Below are 22,187 nucleotides of genomic sequence, written 5' to 3'. Positions count from 1 at the left end.
GCAGCCTGGGTAGGAAAGTCTTCAATACTCTTATAGTGATGCTGTGGCTTAAGGAAGTACAGTGCCAGCCTTGAACAATAATGTTCAGGAACAGTACCCAAGCCCTGAGTTCAAGCCCCATCGCCAAAAAAAAAAGAAAAAGAAAAAAAAGGTGTATGGCTCCCTGTTGTAGATGGAGTGAGGGGTTTAGGGCAGCGTCGCCACAGACATCATCTCCTCCCTTGCTCTCCTCTCCCCCGCCCCCCTTCCTCAGTAGAACTGCTATGGATGTTTTCCCTGAGCTGAGGCCATCTTCCTTCTGGAATCCATACACATTCCAGCTGGTCGTTTTTACCTGTTCTCTGGGGCAGAAGCTAGCCCTTTTTCTCCCTGAGGAGCATCTTGGCTACTTTTGTATTCTTTGGATTGGGGAAAGAAACATAGAAGTCAACGCATCAACAGTTGTGTGAGAACGATTGGTCTAACAGGGTTGCCAGATCCCGCCAGGATCAGGACCTGCCTTTTTCTTGTAGCTACTCTGAGCCTGGTACTCAACTGTAGCAGCCAGGAGACACTGAATGGTTGTCTGAACCATCTGGCCCTGTTAGTTGATTCTAATCACAGGGTATCATACCGTACCTGAAGCCAAGTAACATTTTGAAAAAGTTAAGACCAAACAAAACTAATTGTGTTATCCATAATAATGGACTTTATGGGTTACTTAATTCATACATTGTATGAGTAAGGACACATAAATTATAGCTATTTGCATCATACATTGTAAGACATTTTAAAGTAATTATGAGAAATGCTTTACTAATCATGATTTGTTACATGTATTTTTCTGCTAATTAGACCTAATATAAGCTCATCAAAAGCATGTGTGTATGAAAAAGTCTCTGTCCCCTCAGGATTCAGCATTGCTTCCCGCAGGCTGAATATGCCCATGTGGCCTTCTATTTGCAAAAAACAGCGTGCTTGCAATGTTTTTTCACACTTTCTCTGGCCCCGTTGTTTACTTAACAGCCTGTCATGACATGTGGACACATGCAGCGCACTCCCGCTCCGGAAGATGGCCTGTTCCCCTCTGCTTATCTCACAGCCCCAGTGATGGCTCTAACATGCATTCTTACCCACAGTGCAACAGCAGACATGTCTTAGAGCACCAGTGACAATCATTTCAGGATGTATTCCTGGAAGGAGGATTGTTACGTCAAAGAGCAAGACATTCAAGTCACTTCATTTCCAGTTAACCGCTGAAAAGGCCTTAACATTGTGGTGACACTAAATTTCCTCTTACTTGTTGCCAACTCCATTACCAATTTTTAAAACTGCCAGTTTTATAAGTATGCACACTAGAGTAGAATATATCATTGTCTTTTCGTTTTTGTTTATCTGAAAAGCCTTGGCAGCATTGCAGTTTGATAATTGTATTTTCTTTTTTTGAGAGCTGTCCATTCCTTTCTCACTGTTTTATTATTGGACTTTCAGTTCTTAATGGTTTTTGGCAACTTTTGTGTACTAGAGGAATTAGACTTTAGCTTGAGTGGGAGATTTTTTTTCTTTCTTTCTTTCGTCAGTCGTAGAGCCTAGGCACTGTCCTGCGCTCTTTTGCTCAAGGCTAGCACTCCACCACTTTGAGCCATAATGCCATATATGGTTTTCTAGTGGTTAATTGGAGATGAAAGTCTCATTGACTTGCCTGCTAGGCCTGGCTTTGAACCATGATCCTCAGTTCTTAGTCTTCTGAGTTAAGATTCCAAGTGTGAGCTACCAGTGTCCAACTAGTAGATATTTTCTGAGTGAGTTTGTGTGTGTGTGCGTGCGTGCATGTGTGGATGTGGATGTGCTGGTAGATATTTTCTTAGTGTATGCTGTGTGTGTGTGTGTGTGTGTGTGTGTATTTCTGTGGGCCAAAGCTGGGGCTTGCCCTTAGGTCCTGGCCTGAATGCTGTCGTTGAACTTTTGTGCACAAGGCTAGTGCTCTACCACAGCTCCACTTCTGGTCTTTTGATGTTTAATTTGGAGATAAGACTCATATACTTCCTGTTTGGGTAGGTTTTGGACTGTCATCTTCAGATTTATGAGCCACTAGCACCTGGCTTCACACAAAAGTTTATTATTTTGTTGTGCTGAAGATCTTCTACACAAAGCCTTGAGTGTGCTGAGCAAACATTACACCATTGAGCTACCCTGAGCCGAAAGGTTTATTTTCTTGTGTGATGCTAAGGATTGATCCCAAGGCCTCACGCCTTCTATGTAAACACTACCATTTGAGCTATGACCTTGACTTCCCAAAAGTTTCATGTTATATTCCACTTTTAAGATATTTGGCCATGCACTGGTGGCTCACGCCTGTAATCTTAGCTACTCAGGAGGCTGAGATCTGAGACTCATGTTTCAAAACCAGCCCAGGGAAGTCTGTGAGACTATTAGCTCCAATAAACCACTCAGAAAACTGGAAGTGATGCTGTGGCTCAAGTGGTAGAGACGTAGCCTTGAGCTGAAGAGCTGAGGGACAGTGCCCAGGCCCAGAGTTCAAGCCCCATGACCAAAATAAAAACAACTCGAAGTTTTATGTCATGAGTAGCAAACTTCAGGCCCTGAACTCAAAGTCTATTAAAAAAAAAAAAAAAAACTCACTGGGTGATGATGGCTCATGCCTGTATCCTAACTACTCAGGAGGCTGAGCAGTTCAAAGCCGGCCCTGGCAGGAAAGTCCATGAAACTTCTTCCAGTTGTGAGGCTTGAACTCAGGGCCTAGGCACTATCTCTGAGCCCTTTTTGTGCAAGGCTAGCACCACTTTGAGCCACAGCACTACTTCTGGCTTTCCGGAGGGTAATTGGAGATGAGAATCTCATGGCCTTGCCTCCCTGGGCTGGCTTTGAACCACTATCCTCAGCCTCCTGAGTAGTTAGGATTACTGGTGTGAGCCACAGCACCTGGCTCCATGGAGACTCTTACCTCTAATTAACTACCTAAAAACTAGAAGGGGACCTGTGGCTTAACATGGTAAAGCCCTAGCCTTGGACTCTTGAGTTCAAGCTCCCATGATGACAAAACAAAAATTCAGGGACAGCAGCTAGGGCCTGAGTTCAAATCCCATGACGGGCACTCTCCCCGCCCCCCCCCAACAAAAAGGTACATGTTACAGAGTTGCAGTGGAACACAAATGGGAAGTGCTGGCGAGGCTGAAGCTGTAATCATACTGGGTCCAGCATGGGAGCCACACATGTCAGCTGCCCCGCACCGCACAGGCCAGCTCAGAGCAGCCCCCTGCTTGGAGAGAGCTGGCCCACAACTTCCTCTGACTGGCTGGAGGAGTCAGATCATGGACCCCCATTTTGCAACAGGTAAATAACGTTACCCCCTGTAGACCTGGCCCTTGATGTCCCCTCATCTCTCTTGGACAAGAGCTTCAGAGGTCAGCAGACATAGCTCTTGTCTGGCAAACAGGACACAGGGAAGAGCTGCAGGAACCAGCTGTGTGGTCAGCCATTGTGTGTGTGCATGTATACTTGTGCTTCAGCCTCCCAAGTAACGGGTACTACAGAATGATGTTACCATACTCAGTAATCATTTAGAATAAAGTTGTCTCTTCCCCCTCCCACCCCCACACACTAATTTACTCAATCATATTTGTATAAGTATAGACTGATGATCTCAACCTTGATCATTTGGTTAAAGTGACTTTGGTAACCTAGAATACTTTTTAAGTTCCCTTGAGTCATGAAATTTAGTTATTTCCATTAATAGCAAAGACAGCTGGGCTGCCCCTCCCTACCAGAAGTGGCCCCTGATGTATGCTGCATAGCAAGCCGGACCTCTCAGGAAGAGCAGTGGAGACAGCTCCAAGACACAAACAGCCATCCACGAGAGGCAGGCTGTCAGCTCGAGACCAGTGAATGGCAATTCCAAAGAAATACTGCAGAAATCTGCATTTTCATAGATTTATTTTTTAAAATTCTGTGGAGAGTTTGAATTCTGTGGAGAGTTTGTGTGGGTTTTTTTTTTTTTAGAAAAAAAGGCAATAGTCATTTTGTAACAAAGGCAAGATGGCATTCAGACCCCTGAGCGCAGAGACCTTATGTTTCTTCGTACTTTACAGGCCTCCTCCCGGGAGAAGCCATCTGCCCAAGGAGACTGTTATTCTCAGGAGCAGAAACAGTTGTTAGATGAAAGGCATTAATCCCATATCTTCAGAGGAGCCGGCTGGGCCTGATCCCACTCTTCAGCACAGCTTTAGAGACAGAGGGTCACCCTCTCCCATTTTTGTGAGTTGTTACCTAGGCACAGACTCACTACAGAGATTTTTTCATCCTCCCTCCCCCTCCCCCTCGAAGGGTAATAAACAGGAACATTGATTCCTAATTCACATTTAAAAAGGCATTATTTAATTTTGGAAAATGTAGTTTGGGATTTGACCCACCCTCTTACCTTTCTTACCCTGTCAGACATGACAGGAAATAGTTCCTTGCCAGCTGAATGGTAGCCTGCAGCTGTTCCCATCAGGTAAAATGTTTAATTGCTTCCGTCTCCTGTCTCCTGGCATTCAGCCAATGTGCCAGGCAGGTGTGTATCTACCCTTTCCACCCCAGGCCACTAAGCCAAGGGTGCCTTGCCAAAGAGCCCTCTCTCTGCTATAGACTATATAACATATATCGTTCATGCAAATATGGCTCTTTGCACATCTGTGAGACACAAGAACTGCTATAGGACTTTCTTGGCATCCAGGAAACAAGCTTTTTGGTAGAGGCCTGAGGGATCTAGGTATAGTTCATAAAGTTCCCTTTTTCCTGTCCCTGAGACCAGAAGTTCATCCTAGATAGAGCCACAGAACACCTGGGCCCCAGGTGCGATTGATAAAAACAGGTGCTGGGGCTGGGAAGGTGGTTTAGTGGTAGAGTACTTGTAGCATTCATGAAGCCCTGGGTTCCATTCCTCAGTACCACATACACAGAAAAAGCTGGAAGAGGTGGGGTGGCTAAAGTGGCAGAGAGCTAGTCTTCAGCAAAAGCAGCTCAGGGACAGTGCCCAGGCCCTGAGTTCAAGCCCCAGGATTGGCAAAAACAACAAAACCAGAGGCGCTGCTAAAAGTGTGTCTTGAATGAGATGCAAACTGCTGGTTCAAGCCATTGGACATTTTGCTTTTGGGCATTTGGGGGCTTTTGTTACTGTACCATAACCTAGCTGTCCTAAGCACCCTGTACCCCAGGTAAGGGTTGATTCTGTCTAGCCACCCTAGCCTAGTCCTTATGGTGGATGGGTTGCATCCAGGTACACAAATTCCAGAGCAGCTTCTCTGCATTAGTTTATTTCAGCAAAGAGCTTGGCCCTGCACTTCCTGGCTTAAGCCTCCATTGTGACAGATTTGTTAGATAAGTAATGGGGAGAGGGAGGAGACCAGGATGAAGTGTCTGGAGACCAGGAAATTGAGAAAGGAATCTGCTAAGTAGATCTTATACTTCCTGCAACCTCACTAAAGCTTTGGGATTGAAAGACGTATAAACTCAAACAGAATGGGGATAAATCTAACTAGATCAGGCATGTAACAAAACTTTGGAACACAAAGATTTTAAACCTCTCAGTAAAGGGAACTAGAAAGCTTTTTTTTTTTTTTTTTTGGGGGGGGTCTGGTCGTGGGGCCTGAACTCTGGACCTGGGCACTGTCCCTCAGCTCTTCAGCTCAAGGCTAGCACTCTACCACTTGGGCCACAGCACCACTTCGGGTTTTTTCTTTTTGCCTATGTGGTGCTGAGGAATCGAACTCAGGGCCTCATGCATGCAAGGCAAGTGCTCTACCACTGAGCCACCTTCCCAGCCCTGCTTTTTTTTTTTTTTAAATCCCCATCCAAAAGCCAACTATAAGGCTGTAAAAATGTATGTACAAAATATCAAAAGGCTACTACTTTCAAGTTTTTCACATTTTGTTGTATTAGCCATTTGGCAAATAGTTTGAGCTATGCATCTAACTTTATCTTTTCCCAGTAGTTGTCCAGTTAGTCCACTAAAAAGGAAACATTTTGCCCGGCGCTGGTGGCTCACGCCTGTAATCCTAGCTACTCAGGAGGCTGAGATCTGAGGATCGCGGTTCAAAGCCAGCCCGGGAGACTTAACTCCAATAAACCAATGGAAAACCGGAAGTGGTGCTGTGGCTCAAGCGGTAGAGCACTCGCCTTGAGCTGAAGAGTGCATGGACAGTGTCCAAGCCCAGAGTTCAAGCCCCACGACTGCCAAAAGAAGTATTTTGGCAGTTGTGGGGTTTGAATTCAGGGCCTGGGCACAGTCTCCGAGCCTCTTTGTGCCCAAGTCTAGCTCTCTACCAGATTAGCCTCAGTGCCACTTCCAGTTTTTGAGTAGTTAACTGAAGAGTCTCACAGGGACTTCTCTGCCCTGGCTGGCTTTGAACAGTAATCCTCAGATCTCAGCCTCCTGAGTAGCTAGGATTGCACAAGTGCCCAGCTCCACTAAAATTTAAGCATCCATTTTTCTCCAATGATCCCACAAGGCCAAGACCCAGGCCTTCCCCTTCTACAGCACCTGCTAGCCCTTGCAGTAAGCTGCAGGCCCCTGTGGTGTGGTGGGAGAAACACACAGTGGGACCAAAGGGACATGCCAGTCTCGGGGATACTGTCCTTGAACTCCTCCCAGAAGCGTGGGGATGTCCCAGCTTTGTCGTGATCGAAGCGGCTTCTAACAGAGACTCTGCACTTAGAAGCGGCTAGTGTGGCTTCAGGACAACAGTGTGGGAAAGTGCTGCCAGGAATTCCTTTCAACTAATTCCTCTTGAAGGCGGCTGAAAACAATGAGCTTATTTTTAATCAAAATATTTGCAGTCCCACAAATTTGAGCACAGAGTTGATGAAAGCAGGCGCCTCTGGTTCAAGGCAGGGTGTCTGGGAGGTTTTTTGTTACCCTCCCATGCCTCCCCTGCCCCAACCCTTAGCCTCACTTGGTCGTAGCCCCCCATTCTCAGATACACCTCTGATCATTCAGACAACTCTGTGGGTTGTTGTTGTTGTTTTAATTCAGAAAGAGAAAGGGAAGGAAATAAAAATGTTTAAATAACTACTGAAGAAAAGGAGATCTGTTTCGGTGCTGGGACCTACCTCTTCCAGGATAGGGATTAAAGGTTTGAACAAAAGAAAAACAAAAGAAATAAATTATCTGCTAAATACTGTTTGGCATAATTGCACTGTTTCCATCTTCACACTCAAAACAGCCTCGTGAGGAAGCACTTGAGAGTGGCAAGGACAGGACGTCCGCTGCCTTGACTCTCCGAAATGGCAAGGAGCCCCCACCCCATCCAACCCATCCTCATGCTGCCTGTTTTTGGAATTGGAAGGTTCAGACTCCAGTTAAGTTCTCAATACATTAATTTTTAGAGGTGCTCAGAGCCCCACCCAACCCTCGTCTAACCCTCTCCCGTGGGTGGCTGTCCCACAGACAGCTGCAGCAGTGGACCAGTCAGTGGTCAGGAAGCTACAAGCGCTTTGTGTTCATTTGGGAAGGGGATCCTTCCCAGGGCCTGGGAGCTTCACAGAAGCTCTTTCTCTCTGCTCAGCTTGTACAACCTCGAAGGTGAGAGAATACCATCAGCAGCTTCTGCTAGGGACTTGAGCTGGGTCCAGTCCTATGAGTAGCTTCCAGTTGTAACCTGTTTGTTGGTTTTCCAGCCCTTCTAGAGCTGAGAAGGAAAGGAGGACTGGGGGAGGAGGCCGGAGGTGAGCAAGGCGGGGGTGCAGGCACACAGGCAGGAGGGGGCATGCAGGCAGCCAGTTCTGCTCCCCCCAGCAAGGCTCCAAGCTACCTGCATGGCCTGCTTACAACCATGAAGGAATGAATTTTGGTAGGCAGCCACTCCTGGCAGCTTCAGGGTAACTAAAGTATGAGCCTAAAGCAAATTCCACCCCCAAGCAAGAGGTTGCCTGCTCCTCTTTGGGGTGACAAGTGGAAGGAAATGGTGCATGCACGGGCAGCTGGGTCCTCTCCAGCCTGTTTTCCAAAAAAAGTGTGTGTGTTTGTGTGTGTGTAAAAAGGTGGGAGGGAGGGAAGAGGAGTGTTAAGGGACACGGAGGGAGGGCAAGTTTTCTGATACTGTTTCCAGAGCAACTAGTAAGCTGGTGAGGAGGCCCAGGGCCCCAGAGACACTAAAAACAAGGTTGTGGGTGAACAGGAGGGGCAGGGCACGTGAAAGAAGCACCTTTCAAGTGTCAGGGCTTCCTAGGCCCCTGAAGGGTTCCTGACACCTCTGATCTCCAGAGTTGGGCCCAAGGCAAGGTCCACCCCTCAGCACCGGGTGAATACAATCCCAACACCTGCTGACCAGCGAAACGCCCTGGTCGGAGGCCGCATGGCGCCCCCTGGGTTTTCACCGCATTTCTTTGGCGGGTTTGCATTCACCCAGCTGGGCCTGAGGGAGAAAGGACACGTGCTCTCGGCTTTGGAGACCCCGTCTTCTCTCCTGGGATGAGGCGTAACTCCCCCCCCCCCGCCCCCAGCCTCCATGAATGCTCCGGCCCCAGTCCAAGCCACCCGCCCTTCTCTGGGTCCAGGCCGACGCTCAGCCCCAAGCCCTGCCCTCCACGCCCCAGTGGAGCTAGTCGGCCGGACTAAAACACTCTTGCTATCGAGCCTGAGAAAAAAACTGCAAGGAGGCCCGGAGCGGCCTCGGCTCCGTAAAAAGCGGGAGGAAGTGGGATAGAGCGGCCGCTGGCCTATCTCCGAAGGCCATTGATTAGAAAAGACGGGTCCAGCGCCGGAAGTTCTCCTTGAGCCGCATGATTGGCTGGCAGAAAAAAAGCCCCGCCTGACCGCAGCGCTGATTGGTGCGGGGCCCGAGGGGCTTCCCCTCCCCCTCACAGAGTCTCCTGATTGGTGGGCAACAGCAGGCGCTCACAGGACTGCAGCATGATTGGTCCCGACCGCGGCCTGGCGTCGCTCCTGATTGCCTGGTGACGCGCAGAGCCGGAGCGCGCCCTGCGCCTCGCGGCTTGGGCGGGTAGGGTGGTAAGCCAGGCCAGACTCAGTTGCCTCGGTAGACCTCGATCTTGCTGGCCTTGGCTAGCATGTCGATGATGTGGGCCTCGAAGTCCGCGTCGTGCACGCCCGTCTTCCGGAACTCGCCCGCGTACCGGTTGTTCTCCCAGTAGTGGTGCCAATTGCCTCGGCTGTCGGCTCCGAACCCGTATACGTTCACCTGCGGAGAAGGTGGCACACGGGGTCACCGCGCCGTCCGCAGCCCGGGAGCTGGCAGCTCGGCAGCTCCCAGTGAGGGGTCACCGCGGCCTGGCCGGACCCTGCTCCCTGCACCGCGGTTCCCTCCGCAGACTTCCTTCCCCTCCAACGAGAGCAAGGGACAAGCTCTCCCTCCCCGACCCCGGGGGTGCACTTTGGTTTGAAAGTTGCCAAATGTCCAATACAGCAGACTTAATTTAAGGGGTAAAAGTGAGTGTGGACAGCATGAGGCCTGGCCACTTAGCAAAATGTAATCTATTTCCTTTTTCAATAAAATTAACTTTTTGTTGTTGTGGGGTTTGAACTTTGGGCCTGGGCGCTGTCCCTCAGCTCTTCAGCTCAAGGCTAACACTCTACCCACTTGAACCACAGCACTACTTCAAGCTTTTTCTGAGTAGTTCATTTGAGATTGTTTCAGACTTTTCCTGACTGGGCTGGCTTCAAACTGTGATAGTCAGATCTCAGTCTCCTGAGTAGCTAGTGTGAGCCACCAGTGCCCGGCAAATTTAACTTCTTAATGAAGGTTACAATTTATAGAATCATAAAAGCAATACTATTTTAGAAATATCTCTACAACGTAGAAATGGGGCATGACAGCCAGTTTCTGCCTGCAAAAATGCCTTCCCCTGGGTTCACTACTGAGACCCTAAAAGAACTGATTACCTCTGTACCATGGGTTCTATTTTTCTTCCAGACTGGCATCTACTGCTCACCTCATCACACACATGAAGGGCAAAGAAGAGCACCAGCATCCCTGTGGAAGGGTACCGCCCATGATGCTCTGTCCACCTGTCATGGATGTACTTGAAGAAGGCTGGGTTGTAGATCTGGACCTGTTGGGGAAAAGGTAACAGGTGCATGAAGAATTTGGGGGCCTGAAACTCAGGACAGACTCTGTGAAGCTTCCAGCAGTTCAGTGTCTGGCTGCTATGGCCAACAGTGGAATGAGGCATACCAGAGATGGGGTTCTTGGAGCACATGAATGCACCCTTGAGCTAGAGGACTGGACACACCCCAAATAAACACCACTGTGTCCATGGAGGGGGACAAAGAAGGGAGAAGTGGGAAACTCACCTTTTCTTTGTCCACTCGAAGGAAGGACTTCACTGGGGCATAGGTGCTGCAAGCAGAAAGATAACATTGCAGGGGTCCCAGTCCCAAGAGATGCCTCTCCTTTTCAGGAATGAATAATAACAGCCTCCCAACTCTCAGATTGATCTGCCTCCAGACTGCTCCCTGCTGCACATCATCACTGAATGACTGTGTGCAGGACCTAGATCAGAAACCCTAATTTGCTCCAGGGCATTTCAAGATAAAAACAGGGATATTTAGACGTGTCCAGGGTAATTCTATAATCCATCCCCAGCTCTTCTTCCCTGCTAAGAACTCTCCACTTGGACTGACTAATCATCTCAAGTACAAACATTGTCAAGCACAAACATTTCAATGTTTGCGCACATGCCCTGCCCAGAATGACCCTCTCTGTACTGTTCTCAGCCCTGGCTCCCACAATCTGTACTGCCTTCTCTGAGTATCTGTGTAACTTCAACTATATAGCACAGATGGCCTTCTGGCTTTCCAAACAGAAGATAATAAACATCCTAAAGTCAGCAAACCATAACATATATATTTTTATTTTATTTTATTTTTGTCGGTCATGGGGTCTGAACTCTGGGCCTGAGCGCTGTCCCTCAGCTCTTCAGCTCAAGGTAAGCACTCTACCACTTGAGCTACAGTGCCACTTCCAGCTTTTTCTGCTTATGTGGTGCTGAGGACTTGAACCCAGGGCTTCATGCATGCAAGGCAAGCACTCTGCCACTGAGTCACCTTCCCAGCCCCTAGCATCACATAAGCAGAAAAAGCTAGAAGTGGCACTGTGGCTCAAGTGGTAGAGTGCTAGCCTTGAGCTGAAGAGCTGAAGAGCTGAGGGACAGTGCTCAGGCCCAGAGTTCAGGCCCCATGACCAACAAAACAAAACAAAACAAACAAACAAACAAAAAAGTCTTGGTACAGCTAGGTGCTGCTAGGTCATATGTGTATAATCCTAGCTACTCAGGAGGCTGAAATCTGAGGATCAAGTCAACCCAGGCAGGAAAGTCCATGAGACTCATCTCCACAGAACCACCATAAAGCCAGAAATATAGATGTGGCTCAAATGGTATAGTACCAGCCTTGAGCAAAAATACTAAGGAACAGCTCCTAGGCCTTGGGTTCAAGCCTTAGTTCCCACATCTCCCCACCTCTGCACACACACACAAATACATGATACATAAAATATAATTGAAAGTAAAAGGTGAGGAGGTGAGGGTGAAGTTTAGAGGTAGGGCACTTGCCTCGCATGAACAAGGCCTTGGGTCTGCTCACTAGTGTGCAGATGGCACTATGCAGAAGCAAGTTGTGTCCTCAGCTAACCCACCATGTTGGGCTTCTTTCTTCCCTAGCCTGTGTTGGCCAAAATGTCAATGAAAGGAATTCTACAATCTAGCAGAATCCTCCCAAGCTTGTCTTGTCACCCATATTCCACTCCCAGCCAACAAAGAGACTCACAATCGGATCTGCCCTGTTGACAGGGCGCTGGCAATCCACAGGAGGTCCAGGGCCTTGAAGGGCACCAACACGAAGCTGACATTGGCAGGCAAGTTCTTGGCACTCTCAGGGTACATGAAATGGTGGGTGGTACGGCTGCCAACATCCTGTTCAAAGCCCACGGTTGGTGCCTGATTCATCCTGCAGAAAAGAGGGTAACATGAGAAGAAGAAGCTGCCATGGAAACTGATACAAGAGGTTTAGAGAATGATTTGGTGCCAGCCATCAAAAATGCAAATGATGTTCACTGTGACCCAGCAATTCTGTTTCTAGAAAATGGTTGCAAAGGTATGCATCCAAGGCTGTTCAATCAATAAAACAGTAAAGAACTGGATAATCCATTTTGCATGTTCATAGAATGGGATACGAGCCCTCAGAATGTAGAAAAGATCACATATGGGCTGGGAAGGTGGCTTAGTGGTAGAGCGCTTGCCTCGCGTGCCTGAGGCCCTGGGTTCCATTCCCCAGCACCACATAAGCAAAAGAAAAAAGCTGGAAATGGCACTGTGGCTCAAGTGGTAGAGCGCTAGCCTTGAGCTGAAGAGCTGAGGGACAGGGCCCAGGCCCAGAGTTCAGACCCCACAACCGGACCCCTAAAAAAAAAAAAAAAAAGAAAAGATCACATATGCTGGTAGGAAATACATATGAGAGTTAATTCAGTGAAAGAAACAAATGGTGTGAAATAGATTTCTTTTAATATATCCTTTAATAACTACTGTGAATGACAAGGAAATACAACACAGAATGGAAAATTTTAGAAATATATATATATATTTTTTTTTTTTATTTTTATTTTTTTGTCAGTCATGGGGCTTGAACTCTGGGCCTGGGCACTGTCCCTCAGCTCTTCAGCCCAAGGCAAGCACTCTACCACTTGAGCCAAGCGCCACTTCCAGTTTTCTGAGTGGGTGATTGGAGAGGAGATAAGAGTTTCACTGACTTTCGTGCCCAGGCTGGCTTTGAACTGTGATCCTCAGATCTCAGCCTCTTGAGTAGCTAGAATGACAGGTGTGAGCGACCGGCGCCCAGCTAGAAAGATATACTTTGAAACAGAGGTCTCTCCCCCCACCCCATTTGTCTTGTTTGTTCATTTATCTGTCTTTGGGAGGGTGAGGGAGAGCACAGAAATAGAGGGACAAAGGATGAACAAATGCAGCAGTGGACACTGGACACTATGTTGAAAATGAACTACACAGCTTATGGGTGAGGACAGGAGGGAAAAACAGGGAGAGAGTGAGGGAAGGGGGGACATTGTCCAAAAAGAAATGTACTTTTCCCCTGACTTATGAAATGGTAATCCTTTTGTACCTCACTATGGTAACCATTGTACCTCGCCAATAAAAATATTTAATTAAAAAAGACATATTTTGAGGGCTAGAAATGTAGATCAGAGGTAGCCTCGCATGTATGAGGTGGGAGTCCAATCCCAACACACACACACACACACACAAACACACACTTTAAAATGTGTCCTTTTTATGGCCCTCAATGTAATAAGATATCCCACCTTTCCAATTTGTGGGGGGAAAATGTATCTAAGCAAGGCTCCCCTTTTTAGTGAACATCTTTTTTTTTTTTTTTTGGCGGTTGTGGGGCTTGAACTCTGGGCCTGGGCACTGTCCCTCAGCTCTTCAGCTCAAGGCGAGCGCTCTACCACTTGAGCTACAGCGCCACTTCCGGTTTTCTAGTGGTTTATTGGAGATAAGAGTCTCACGGTCTCTCCTGCCCAGGCTGGCTTTGAACCGCGATCCTCAGATCTCAGCCTCCTGAGTAGCTAGGATTACAGGCGTGAGCCACCAGCGTCTAGCTTTAGTGAACATCTTACATAGCAGGCAAGCCAGCTTTAAACACAACCTGTTAGTCCTATCTTTTTTGCCAGTCATAACTTGGGGTCTGGGCGCTATCCCTGAGTTCTTTTGCTTACGACAAGCACTCTACACTTGAACCACAGCTCTACTTCCAGTTTTCAGATCTCAGCCTCTTGAGCAGCTAGGATTACAGGCATGAGCTACCAGTGCCTGGCTTGTCTTATCTTTGGCTATGACTCTTTTTTTTTTGTCCAGTCGTGGGGCCTGAACTCTGGGCCTGGGCGCTGTCCCTCAGCTCTTCAGCTCAAGGCGAGCGCTCTACCACTTGAGCCACAGTGCCACTTCCGGCTTTTTTCTTTTTGCTTATGTGGTGCTGAGGAATCGAACCCAGGGCCTTGAGCATGCAAGGCAAGAGCTCTACCACTGAGCCACCTTCCCAGCCCCGGCTATGACTCTTTATGAGGATATCCATCTTCTGAGAAATACCTCGTGGACTCACTCATGACACTCAAGGCAAGATGGCCCTAGCTGGCCCTCCCTTGGGAACACAGGGACTAAGAGAGAGGGCACAGTCTCAAGGTGCCTTCCCCAGTTGATTCCAGTTCTGTCCTTGCAGTGGCTGGCACCATGAGCTGGCTAGGTGCAGCGTGCTGTGCTGCAGAAGCACCGGTGTCTCTTGAAGTGAGAAGCATAATACTTAGATAATGAGACAGACATGGTGGCATTTGCCTATAATCCCAGCACTCAAGAAACTGAAGCAAGAGGATCTCTAGTTCTAGCTTACCCTGAGCTATACAATGAGACTCTTAAAAAAAAAAAAACTGGGTGGGTGCTAATTACAGGCTCAAGCTGGAAATCCTAGCTGCTTGGGAGGTGGAGATGGAGAGATCATGATTTGAGGACAGCCCAGGCATAACAGTTCACGAGACTCCATCTTCCTCAATGGCTGAGTGTGGTGGTAATGCTGTTATCCCTGCTCCGAGGAAGGGGTGGGCACAGCCGCTGGTACTGCAGTGGTATGTGCCAGTGACACAGAGATGCCCAGGTAAGCTTGTAGCCCAGGCTGGTCCAGGCATCAAGCAAGACACTTACCTTGAAAATAAGGTAAAAAGGGGCTGCAAGCATAAATCAAGTGCTTGCCTTACAAGCACAAGGTCCCAAGTTCAATCCACAGTACTGCCAAAATTAAATTTTTTTTTCATAGTGAGTCTTTCTTCTTAACTATTTCAGGTAGTCTGGCTCAAACAGACAACCTAGAATCTTCCCTCCAGAACTTACAGTATTCTATGTCCAGGACAAGGATCAAATCCTGCTTTCCTGTTCCAGATCCATCTTTAGAGGAACCAGGCTTCTACCTCCTGGTTGACTGCCCTCCCCCCAAGCCTTTAGGGGGAAGAGATACTTTTCCTGAAGGAGCAGAGAAGTATCCTGCCCCTCCCATGAGTAGCTCCAGGGCTGCTGGAGCCCACGCACGCAGGGACTGGAGACCACGCAGGACACCAGCCTGTCTGCTTCTGCTTCTGCCAAGTCACCAGGGCCCCAGGGGACGGTATCAGGGCCCGCAGAGATAGAAAGGAGCAAGCAGCGGGTGGAAGAGCTGGGTTGGTGATACCAGGCTGGGCAGGCGCTGAAGTCTAGGTTCATTCTTGTGAGGACCTAAGAAGTAAACTTCATCTGTAGATCAAAAGGCTGCAGCTAGATAGATACCAGTGGCTCACACATACAATCCTCAAGATTCAGGAGGCTGAAATCTGAGGATCACAGTTTGAAGCCAGCCCAGGCAGGAAAGTCCATGAGATTTTTATCTCCAATTAACCACCAAAAAGCCAGAGGTGGAGCTGTGGCTCAAGCAGTAGAGTGCTAGCCTTGTGCAAAAAAAGCTCAGGGGCAGTGGCCAGATTCCAAATTCAAGCCTTAAGACTGGCGTGCGTGCACGCATGCATATGCATGTGCATGTGCACGTGCACACACACATGTGTGTGCACACACGCGCGCGCACGCACGCACACACACAGGCTACAGCAGCCCCTGGCTGACTTATGAAGACCCACTGTCTGCTTTGTTCATTGCACCAACAACCAGAGTGCGCATAAATCTGTCCTTAGACATGGCGGGTGGGATCGCTTGTTTCCCACAGGTAGCACTGCTGCAGAGCCTGCTTGTCCCCCACTCCACACCCACCCACTGCCCAGGCACCAGCCAGTGAGAAAGGAAAGAGCAAAAAGCCCCCCCAAAATGTTTTATAGCCTCGGAGGGAAAGGGAAGAAACGTGACATCCTTTTGGAGATAAAACTTGTTTTGAGGCTCTGATTCATTCTGGAGAAAGGCCAGAGGATGAGCTGGCTCTCAGGGTCTTGGAGGCCAACTATTCCCAGTCATCTATTTGCCTCCAGCATTTAAAGGAGCACAGGAGTGGACACAGGTAGAATGTATGTGCTCTCTAGTTTAGGGTCCAGTGTCCAGCTGCCTGTTCCCTTTGATGCCTTCAGGGTTTATGACATGCCTTCTGTGTTCTGGCACTAGCTAAGAGTTGTAGATAGAGCTGATGATCAGAAGAGGCAGGAGAAGCTCAAGCCCATGTAGGGTAAGGAGCAGAAACTTGGGCAGGGCCAGGAAGGCACGGCCATTGCCTCACTGTAACTCAGGCTGGCCTTCCCAGTGCACTCACAATGGTCTTGGGATGAAAGGCCTCCCTGTCAGCTCCAAACCAAGACAGAGCTATCGATACACAGCCACCCCTGCCATCTGGCTCCTGATACAGACCAGCAGACACAGCCAATGACCATGTGGGTCACCATTTTCAGAAAGCAATTCTGGAAACCACATCTTGAGCTTGGTTGTTAGGAAGGAGATCTGGGAATCTGCTTACATCTGGACCTGACTTAAGTACCACCTACATGTCACCTACATGTCATAAGCAGCTGAAACTTTCAGGCCTGCAGGACTAAAGTTTCTCAACCATCAGGGAGACCTGATGGAAAGCTCCCATTTAGTGCAGACAGCTGGGCAGACAGGGGCTCAGGTCTCTGAGTGTTGTTTCCTTGGGCTTCCCAAGTGCCTTAGGCCACAAGAGAGCAGATGCATCGTTCTCCAATCACAGCCATCACCACCTCTGGATGGATGGAGATCTCTCTCCAATTCCCATCTCACCTTTCACCCATCTGAGGGGTCAGCAATTGGAGGATGGGGATAACCCCAGGGGACGCAGGGGCGCTGGGAGGGGTCCCGTATTCTTTTCCCACTCTAACCCCTCACCATTTCCCAATATGAGGAAGGTCTTGCAAGGAATGTAGAAAGCCTCTGAGACTGCTGCCTTGGTGTTGCTATGGAGACAGCAACAGTTTCTAAGACAAAGCCCTTCCTTCTGCCTCCCGGGAAGCCTGGTCTTTCCGCCACACTCATCCTAAGAGATGCTGGCTAAAATCATGAATTTTTATTCACAACGCTCTTTCTCCCTCAAGGAGAGGGGTGGAGGAATATGCCATTGCGACATATCCTCCCCAGACTAAGTTGATGGAGGGAGTCAAAGACGGGTTCAGCCCAGGTTGCTGAGTTTCCCCAGTCAGCAGCATCTTTGTCCGCATTGAACACGTTTCCTAGCCCGCTCTTTTCTCCGGGCTGGGCCCAGATACCTCTGGAAGTCTCATGAGGATGAAGGAAAGGTACATTCACAACAAGCACCAGACAGCTCCCTTCTCTGCCTAGGACACATGTCTTCCATGAATCTGTCAGAAACAATCACCCATTTCTATAATGCGAGACAATAGCTTGGTTTGGGATTCTCACTTCTGGCTTAACTGCTCAATGGTTAAAGGGTGAGTAGGAAGAGTTTTCACCCAACACCAGCCAGGGATCTGGTTTTCAGCTCTCTCCAGAGGAATTCAGAGCCATGGAAACAGGTGTGCACCCCCAGCTAAGTTTAGATTTAGAACACTTACCCCAGACAGAAGAGAGAGACCTGAGCCTGTCACTGAAGGCTCTGGGTGCCAGGCACACAGACAGCTGGCGACTTGGACCCCGCTACACAAGATCCAACAGATAGGTCCCCTCCTGGAGACTGGTGCTGGCCCACCGTCTTCCTGCAGGGGCTCACCTCATGATGAAGTTGTGCCCATCCACTTCCTGCCCATAGCCAGAGCCTCGCAGGTTGCCCGAGTTCCCCACCACAGCACAGCGCCGGCACTGGCGGGGGTCCCGGAGGCGGTAGGGGTTCTCGCCTGGCACAATCTGAAACAGCTTCTCCAGCACCTCGTTGGTGTTGTGTGACTTGAACTGGGGTTGCAACATCTGAGGTGAGGAGGGAAGGAGAGGACCATGAGGAGCGAGGACCTCTATCACCCCTCCCACGCCGCCACAGACTTCCCTGCCCCCAGGCTGTTGGGGAGCCCCCCTTCCACAAGCAATGAAGACCCACCCTTCTCTCAAAAGCAGCAAAATGAATGGGTGTTACTGTTCACAGACTGTTACTGTTCCCTGCCAGTCATGGGGCTGCTCTGATACACTGGAGAGGGCCTGGGGAGGGGACAAGTCAACTTGTTACGGATTATGTGGGCAGACTTCCCTCAGGGCTCCTTCCCAACCTGCCTACAGGGGGCGCTCTAGGACTCAGCATGATGGCTAGGGTTATAGATTCCCCAAGGGGCAATATTCAGGGTACTTGTGAAGCTGCTCCCTGAGCTCTTTGGGAAGAAGGGAGAGAGGCATATAAATGCTTTCAAAGCCAGCTGGGTAGAATACAACTTGTCCCTACATCCTCACACCAGCTGGATAGTCAGAGACTATAAACTGCAGTTCAGTGTTTATGAGCCCAGGCAGGTGACACATTGGAGTGAAGGGGCTGGTGGGGCCCACAGCTAACAGGAGACGGTGTACCCATCAAAAAAGAGTAAATCAAGCCTGGTGCCTGGTGGCTCACGCCTGCAATCCTAGCTACTCAGGAGGCTGAGATCTGAGAATTGTGGTTCAAAGCCAGCCTGGGTAGGAAAGTCCATGAGACTTATCTCCAATTAACCACCAGAAAACCAGAAGTGGTGCTGTGGCTCAAAGTGGTAGAGTGCTAGCCTTGAGCAAAAAGAGCTCAGGGACAAAGCTCAGGCCCTGAGTTCAAGCCTCAGGACTGGCACACACACTTATGAAAAAATTAGTAAATCAACCAATTGTTGATCACATAGGATTGTGAGCCCAGCCAAATCTATTTTTTCAAGAAAAGTTAAAAATACAGATTTCATGTGGAACAACCTGATTTCTAAATATTGGTAACTAATCGAATGTTTATTAAAAAACGAAAACACTAGACTTGGCCCACCATTGCCACACTTGCCTAGCATATGACAGGCCCTTGGTTTAATCCCTAGAACTTAAAAAAAAAGTGAGGCTTTGAGCCATACATCCATGGGTTTGTGGGACAATCAGGAGGGCCAGAGCTCTCTCTGGAGAGGAAACCTGGCTCTGAGACAAGACACTCAACTTTCTGGCCAAGCAAGTTGGCTATGGGTTGTAGACACACTTGCTGTTGTATGTAAACAGTCGCTAAGTCCCATCCCTGTAGGCAGGGAACCTCTTCTGTCCCCTGCATCCAATCCTGTTCGGGGTCTTCATCAGCCATTGCCAGGATGACACAGCGGGCAGGCCCCACGCATGCTCTGAACCTTGATGTTTCCCACACCATGAAGGCCGGGACTACCAGCGCAGGCAGAACCTTTGAGGGCTCTAGCTGCCATGGGAAGGGCCTGTGGAGCTCCTAGAGAGCCCTGGTCTGCAGGCCCCAGACGTGGGGTACAACGTGGGTTAGAAGATAGGTTCTGGTCATTTTTTCTGGGAAGTCTGGCCACATGAATCATCCTTACAACTTTCCTAAACATGAGAGAAAGGAGAGTCATCCAACTCCCGTTGGTCGGCTGGAGAAACCAGGGGCCAGGAGCTGCGTTGGAGGCCCTCAGAAGGTAACACAAAGTCTCTGAGCTCAAGGAGAGGGCTCCACATTGGCCGGTAGGATTGGTGGAGACCAGCTGACCCTGCAGAACCCGGGGGAAGCTCCAGAGGTGATGGGGCCCCGTGGATTACATAAGGAGAAGCAGAGAGGAGGGTCTGGGCTCCCAGGCAGTCGGCCCTCCCTCACCTCTCAGCCCCTGATGGAGGTTTACAATGTTTTCTTTTTTTGGGGGGTCCGGTCGTGAGGCCTGAACTCTGGGCCTGGGCACTGTCCCTCAGCTCTTCAGCTCAAGGCTAGCGCTCTACCACTTGAGCCACAGTGCCACTTCTGGCTTTTTTCTTTTTGCTTATGTGGTGCTGAGGAATCGAACCCAGGGCCTCAGGCATGCAAGGCAAGTGCTCTACCACTGAGCCACCTTCCCAGCCCTACAATGTTTTCTTATCCCAGCACGGAGCAAACGCTTTCCCAGTAAACAATCAAGTGACTCTTAAAGTGGATGAGCCAACATTTATCAATGAGGATATTCCATTAAAAATCCAGATTTGGGGTGTCTGATAAGAGGTGAGAGGAGGCAGCAGCATGAACCCTATCCTGGCATAGCATGAGAAATGGCTGCCTCCTGCCTAACAGGAAGGCCGCCCCTACTTCTCCACCCAGGCTGCTCCTCTCATTGGCTTTGGGCCAGTGGAACTTTCTGGTCTATGTTGGGCTCCTATAGGCATCACAAATATTAGTCCTCTTTCCTTTCAGGTCAAAGTTCACTCTGTCCTTCAGTACTGTGTGATCTGAGTACACGGCTCTGGTCAAATGGGCCTCTCACTTGATGAACACTTGGTGAAGGAGCGAGAGGTCCAAAGGATACCAGCCTAACCCTAAGAAGAAAACAGAGGGCTGGCCCTAGAGAGGGGCAGCAAAGGGAAGACAGGAAGCAGGGCTGTGGTTCTCACCATCCACCACCTCTGAACATCCGGAGGGAGATCCATGTTCTCTCGGGTCCAGACGGGCGAGATGTTACCGTCGAAGTGGCTGTCAAACCAGTCAGAGGCGCCAGCGTCGCTCATGCAGCGTCGGCAGGCACAGCTCTTGCCCCCCAGTTCCTCTTTGCCAACGTGCTGCTGTAGGCCGGTATAGCTGGGCACCAGCTTCACCCGGTGTGTCCCATCCAGGGCCCCCGGGTCCAGATAGGGCAAGGTGGCCATGCTGTGGTGTGAGTAGGTGAAGAGCAGCGACATGATGAACACCAGCAGGAAGGCCACGGAGAGGAACCACACACGCAGGGAGCACTTCATGGTGCCGGCGCGTGGGCCACTGTCACCGTGGCCAATCCTTTCCCAGTCTGCTGAAGGGGCAGCCACGGTGCAGCCTGTCTGTTCCGGCAGCGTGTGCAAAGGGCATAGGGGCACGTGCTGCGGCAGGGGACCCTCACCACACCTTCCCCCCAGGGAAAGGAGCTGGTGGGCTGGCAGCAGTGGCTCCCCTGTCCCTGAGCCACTTGGGCCCCCCCCCTGCTCAGGGCTGCATCAGGTCTCTCTGTCACTAGCTGGGCCACAAAGACTCTGCGTCTCCTGCCAGCCTGGCCAGGCAAAGGTCAGTCCATCCCAGCCCTCTAGTCCCTTGTGATGGCTGACTGCCAGCTCTGAGGGACCCCTTCTTTGGTGGCTTGAGAAGGTCCAGTCCAGAGCAGTCGGGGTCCTTGTGGCTCATGAGCAGACAAGGAGGCGGCCCCTGGTCCCCTGCAGCGGGGAAGCTCTGGCCCTCTGCTCACCACAGAGAGCATGCAGGCTTCGGGGACCTGCATTCCACGCCAGAGCCCTCCCCGCTGTGGCTGGCCCTCCTGACCGAGCTCCTTTCCCAAGGAAGGGTAGCCAGGCCCCCAGAGAAGAAAACCAGGAAGCTCCTCCCAAGGGTAGGGCGACACTTCTCTGCAGAGAACAATATCCTTCTTCGGTTAGCTTCGGCTCCACCGCTTCCCATCCAGCCGGCGGGTTCCTCCTCCTGGTGGTCACAGCCCTGGCTGCAGGTGTGTGTGGGGGGGGAAGGGTCACAAAGTGGTGGCTCTGGGCTCCGGTGGGGCTGAGAACAGCTGCTGCTCAGCAGGACGCTGCGTCTGAGCTGTGTGGGTCAGCAGAGCGTGCCAGGAGCTCTCCCACACGGCCCAGGCTTCCTTTCTGAAGCTGCCAGCCTAGACTTGGTGGCTTCTCTGCTCATCCCTGCTCCCCCGGGGGCCAGTCTGTCCCGCTGTTGGCTCTTGGCTCGTGCTCACAGTAATCCCCTGGCAGGTTCCCCTCGCTTGTCAGGCGCCAGGCTGCTGCAGCATGACCCTGAAATTGAAGAGAAAGACAAATGTGCAGAAAAATCACCCTCCATCCCACCCCTAATCTCAGAGGGGACAAAGCTGGGAAGGAGAGGAGATACCCCCCCACTTGATCCAAGCGTGGACAAGAGAAAGGGCTCTCCCCGAAACTGTGCACTGATAGCATTGCTTTGCATAGCTCCCAACCCTCGGAGGACTAGATTAGCCCAGCGCCTTCACTTATTAGCCAGAAGGTAAACAACGAGTCCAGCAAATTGATTTCCCCCGAGTCACAAGACAAGTCCCTGGAACCACTCAGTTTTGAAAGCCTGGAGTCCACTTTGAGTGGTT

At 50.1% G+C, this 22,187-nt stretch overlaps 1 protein-coding gene across 1 annotated transcript; it reads right to left on the bottom strand.

Moving 5' to 3' along the window:
* Positions 1–8,521: 8,521 nt before the first annotated feature.
* St3gal2 (ST3 beta-galactoside alpha-2,3-sialyltransferase 2) lies at positions 8,522–21,860 on the bottom strand. The gene is made up of 6 exons (XM_013013025.1): positions 20,491–21,860; positions 17,705–17,898; positions 11,765–11,944; positions 10,292–10,337; positions 9,931–10,050; positions 8,522–9,179 (listed from the first exon to the last, which is right to left on the bottom strand). The coding sequence occupies exons 1-6, from the start codon at positions 20,830–20,832 to the stop codon at positions 9,006–9,008; spliced, it is 1,056 nt and encodes a 351-aa protein (XP_012868479.1). The 5' UTR covers positions 20,833–21,860; the 3' UTR covers positions 8,522–9,005.
* Positions 21,861–22,187: the final 327 nt, after the last annotated feature.

The sequence above is a fragment of the Dipodomys ordii genome, unplaced genomic scaffold (assembly GCF_000151885.1).
Source record: "Dipodomys ordii isolate 6190 unplaced genomic scaffold, Dord_2.0 Scaffold18, whole genome shotgun sequence".
Classification (NCBI taxonomy): Eukaryota; Metazoa; Chordata; class Mammalia; order Rodentia; family Heteromyidae; genus Dipodomys; species Dipodomys ordii.
Note: the sequence above shows the minus strand (reverse complement) of the source record. Positions and strands in the feature narration are given on the sequence as shown.

Excerpts from the sequence above, each read along its gene's own strand:
- St3gal2 (XM_013013025.1), bottom strand. The coding sequence starts at position 20,832 with ATGAAGTGCTCCCTGCGTGTGTGGTTCCTCTCCGTGGCCTTCCTGCTG. Across the intron at positions 11,945-17,704 it reads GGGCACAACTTCATCATGAG|GATGAATCAGGCACCAACCG; the intron begins GTGAGCCCCTGC and ends TCTTTTCTGCAG. Across the intron at positions 9,180-9,930 it reads CCCTTCATGTGTGTGATGAG|GTGAACGTATACGGGTTCGG; the intron begins GTGAGCAGTAGA and ends CCTTCTCCGCAG.